The 4,808-nt window shown below is 40.4% G+C and overlaps 1 protein-coding gene across 1 annotated transcript; it reads right to left on the bottom strand.

Annotated features, from left to right (window-relative positions):
• Nucleotides 1-529: 529 nt before the first annotated feature.
• Nucleotides 530-4,602, bottom strand: LOC125553010 (zinc finger BED domain-containing protein RICESLEEPER 2-like). The gene is made up of 4 exons (XM_048716742.1): nt 4,262-4,602; nt 1,548-3,651; nt 1,341-1,462; nt 530-903 (listed from the first exon to the last, which is right to left on the bottom strand). The coding sequence occupies exons 2-3, from the start codon at nt 3,649-3,651 to the stop codon at nt 1,347-1,349; spliced, it is 2,220 nt and encodes a 739-aa protein (XP_048572699.1). The 5' UTR covers nt 4,262-4,602; the 3' UTR covers nt 530-903; nt 1,341-1,346.
• Nucleotides 4,603-4,808: the final 206 nt, after the last annotated feature.

Raw genomic sequence — 4,808 nt, 5'->3', positions numbered from 1 at the left:
TCAGACACAGGCTGTAGGCGCTGGTGACAGAGATGATCCAGGTTGTAGGACTTGGAGATGAGCTGCAGCAGTGGAGAAAACTTGTAGCCGCCGCCACTGCTGCCAGGTAAGCAGGCACGACCCACTGGACAGCCCAGCCGCGGTGTCACAGTAGCAGTAGCAGGTGTTCAATTAGTCAAGCAGCAAGCCACTAGGCCTGGGCGTTCGGTAGAAACCAAAATTTCGGTTTCTTCTTTTCGGTTTTTTTGTGAATTCGGTTTGCAGAAGTGAAAACCGAATTTGGTACTAAAATTTAGCTAACCGAAATTTTGGTTAACCGATTTTTTTGGTTCGGTTTTCGGTTTAAATTGAATTGTGTACTATGTACAGAAAATGCACTTTCAGGACATATTGACAGCAACATCAACATGCATGGTTGAAAGAAAAAATTTGACAGCACAACAAGACAAAAATGTAAAATGCGTATAACATATTCTCATCTTTTCAAATATCACATAATATCAAATACAAGGATTTCAGAACAATGACAGATGCATAACCAATCATCAAATGTAAAACTTCCAAAGTCCACACTGAAAAGTGATAAGCCCTAGTGATAAGTGACAAACTGACAAGTAAAAGTAATAGAGCCAAGTTCATGTTCCAGATTTCCAGCCCAACACATAACCAAATTGGCAAATTCCAAGTTGCAGGACACATAACCAAAGTCCAAGTTGAACAAAACACAACCAAGTCTAAAGTTTACTTATTATTACACTTCAAACACAAGCACATAGGAAGGAGATTGAAGTGCATTTCAAGCGTGGCCACAAATAAGAATCCCAATTTGCCATCATGAACAGGAACATCTTGACATGTCCAGAGAATCTTGCCCATCCCAGCTTCTAGCCAAGCGTTGCGAATCTGTAATGTTGTGTGCATGACGCAGAATTCGGTTAGAATAGATAGTACATGACGCAGAATTCAGATAAAATAACTATATATATGCATGTAAAATAGAATAGCAGATGGCACATTACAAGGTTTGACATGATTCGATTAAAAGAACTACATATATGTAAAACATAATATGTTGGACTATATGTACCTAAAGAGTAAAGAGTAATCTGAAGATCTTTTCTTCATAAGAGTTTCCCATAGATTTTTGAAACAAAGTACATGAGGTTCATGAAATAACATTTGTATTACAACAACATTTACATGAGGTTCATTGCAGCAAGTGAGCAACATATTCATTTACATGGCTGTGTTGTGCATCTTTTGAATCATACATCAGAAAATAAATAAAAGAATGCTAAAAACATGAACAAGAGCAGGACAATTTCTTGCAACTCACTCACCCATGTTTAAGTAGAGGATGGAGGTGGGCAAGATGGCACAACCCCAGATGGCTTGCAAACAGACTTGCTACTGCTTGCTTTTGACTTGGATGAATTTGTACTACCAAGCTCTTCAATTAGTTCTGAAAAAGAATGAAATGAACATGTAATAAGCATAGGAAGTTAGAAATATAGAAAATTACATAGAAAACAATCACAATATGTTACCCTTTTCCAATCTTAACAATTCCTCCTCATCTTCTTCAATGTTGATAGTAATAGAACCCCTTAGCCAATCTTGGGCACAAACAAGAGCTTGGACCATGAATGGTGTAAGAGAGGTTCTAAATTCATTTAGAATGCGACCACTTGTGCTAAATGCCGACTCAGACGCAACCGTTGATACCGGAACAGCCAACACATCACGGGCCATTCTAGCCAATGTTGGGAATCTAGCAGCATTGTCCTTCCACCATTTTAGAATGTTAAAATCATCCCTATTTACTTCATTCTCTTCATGTAGGTATTTCTCAAATTCCGATTTGCTCATGCTAGCTTCACCATCAGCACCAACTCTCCACTTTTTATTTATCCGAGACAGCAATTTCCTTCCTTCCCTTTTTTGAGTTGGTTCAGATTGTGGAGCACCCACATGCTTGCTTACATCACTTGGTGCATACTTAGCTTTGTACTCTTCAAACAAAGCATGCATAAATGTTTTCACTGCCTCCCAAGCTTTGCCTCCATTTAATTCACCATACAATTCTTCAATTGCTAGTTTTGTGAAATTTGATAGCTTGAATCTTGGATCAAGAACAGTTGCAGCAAATACAAACATGTTCACATTCTCCTCTTCCTTTTTCTTTCCTTTCCCCTTCCCCTTTTCATTCTCCACCTCCTCATGCCAACGTCCCCAATACTTATCATACTTATCTTGCATTTTCTTGGCCATTGTTTTGCGCAAAATATCATCACTATCAGCCCACTCTTCCAACACAACATTGATTTCAGCAATATCCATAACAAATTGGTTCATGGTCACATGAAGTGTGGCGGAAACACTAAGAGTAAGGTGATAAAACTGTCCAAGAAATTCAGCCATTTTCGTAGCATTCTCCCAATCACTATCAACAGGAATACCAGGACCTTTCTCACTAGTTAAATCCAATGTATAGAGTGGATCTTCTTCCTCATACCTCGCAAATACTTTCTCAAAGTTGATTGCGGTTGCTAACATTAGGTATGTGGAATTCCATCTAGTGCATACATCCAAACTCAAGAATGCCTCGCTGTCCACCTTTTCTAACTGAGCAAGTTCTTTAAATCTTGTAATTCTAGATGGCCCATGTCTTATATATCTAACCACAGCTCGCACACGCTTAATTGATTCATCCAATTCTTTTAGACCATCAGTAACAATCAGATTTATAATATGTGCAGCACATCTCATATGAAAATATTTACCTTCAGCTATGCTATTTCCAGTTTTGATCATTTTCTTCCTTATGTAACCCACACCACCATCATTCGCGCTAGCATTATCAATAGTTATTGTCATAACGTTTTTTATTCCCCACTCCATCAAGCATTGCTCTATGGCTTTACCTATATCATCTCCCTTATGACCTTTCACTAGGAAAAAACTAATGATTTTCTTGTGCAAATTCCATTCAGGATCAATAAAATGTGTCGTGACTGTCATATAGCAATCTTGTGTTTGAGAAGTCCAACCATCAGTAGTGAGACACACTCTTTGACATGATTGTTTGAAAAAAAGTTTCAGCTTCGCTCTCTCTTCAAAATAAACCTTCACAACATCCCTAGTGCATGTTCTTCTAGAAGGCATATTGAAACGTGGACATGCAATTGACATCACTTCTCTAAAACCAGCTTTTTCAGTAAATGCAAATGGAAGCTCATCTACTATAATCATCTTAGCAATAGCTTTCCTTAGTGCTTCGGGATCAAATTTATGCACTGAAGGACTTTCCCCTTGGATAACTTGCAAAGTACCTTGATTCTTATTCTTATCATTATGAGGATTATACTTGCAAGTATTAAAATGACTCTTTAAGGCAGATGTACCATTAACCTCTGAAACGGCCTTGATATCATGGTTGCAATGCTTGCACTTTCCAAACTTGAGCATACCATCAACTAGTACCTCAGAAAAGTGATCCCACATCGGTGATCTTTTCTTCATCTGCCTTCTTGTAGGTCGTTGCTCCATCTCCTTTTCCTTTTCATACTCATCAATCTTTCTTTGTTCTTCCTCATAAACTCGCATCTCCTCTTCGGTCATGTCATCACCAAGTCCACCAGGTTCAACCATCTACAAAATAGTAGCATAATTAGAATTCATGTCATCATTCTTCTATACTAATTAATTCAGAGAAGAATTAAATAACATGTTCCTTATCAGCAGCTTCCAGCAAGTAATAACAGATTAGGAATTAAAAGAAGCCGGCAGAATCATATGACAACATAAAAGTAAACTGACCATATTAATAATTCACAGACTACTAATGGTTACGGCATGGGATTGGGACAGTATTCAACCAAGCGAAAATGTGGCAGCAGACATTATCTCTTTGGATTAAACTCCGAGTGATATACACTATACATTCATTTTCCATTCTGCTTCTGCAATACATTAAAAGCTGAATCCACTCCACTACAGTTCAAATGTTATTTTCACGACAAGATAATAGAAGCATTCACAAGTTGTATTTGTGAACAGTTAAGTCATCCAAGTAGGATTTCCTAGTGATATACACAGAGATGTCAACACTCGACAGTGGAGCAGCACAAAAGATGGCATCCATAGACAGAATGAGAAAAAACTAAACAACAAGAGCATCCAGATTCCAGATCCACCTTTACCATCTACTCACAAAGAACAAAAAAACTGGATACAAAGGATGGGGGATTGAGCTTATTACGTTGACTGAATGCTCAGTTTCTACTGTGGAAGAAGTGATGACGAACTGGAGGCCGAGATGCGCGACGGCGGGTCCTCGTCTGAGTTGTCTCCGTGCTCCTTTCCTTCCTTCGTGTAGATGCGGTGGAGTTCGCTGCGTCGGGGATGGATGAGTGGGGAGAACCAGAGAAGATGCGGTGGCCGGTGGCACCGGCGGCGGCGTCCCTGCCGCTCAGATGAGTAGCGGCGGCTGTGTCCCTGGCTCCCTGCTACTCAGATTAGAAGCGGCGGCGGCTGAGTAGTGCAAGGGGCGGGCGTGGGGGAGGGGAAGAGGATGGGATTAGGAGCGTTAGGCTGTGGGGGGTCGTGGCTCGTGGGTCGTGGACTTGTGGCGTCGTGCCTGGGTGGGTGGGGCGGTGGGCTGTACTGGGCCGAGGGTGGGGTGTGGAGTGGGCTGTTATTCGGTTAACCGGGAAATATACCGAACTGACCGAATTTGGTTCGGTTAGTGGCCCAGCTAACCGAACTTTTCTGTTAACAGCAAAAAAACCGAAAATTCGGTTTATTCG

The sequence above is a fragment of the Triticum urartu genome, chromosome 4 (assembly GCF_003073215.2).
Source record: "Triticum urartu cultivar G1812 chromosome 4, Tu2.1, whole genome shotgun sequence".
In the NCBI taxonomy this organism is placed as follows: Eukaryota; Viridiplantae; Streptophyta; class Magnoliopsida; order Poales; family Poaceae; genus Triticum; species Triticum urartu.
The sequence above is the reverse complement of the archived record's forward strand: the minus strand, read 5'-3'. Positions and strand labels throughout refer to the sequence as shown.

Coding starts and splice junctions, on each gene's coding strand:
- LOC125553010 (XM_048716742.1), bottom strand. CDS start 3,651: ATGGTTGAACCTGGTGGACTTGGTGATGACATGACCGAAGAGGAGATG. Junction 1,463..1,547: donor ATTGTTAAGATTGGAAAAGG/GTAACATATTGT, acceptor ATTCTTTTTCAG/AACTAATTGAAGAGCTTGGT.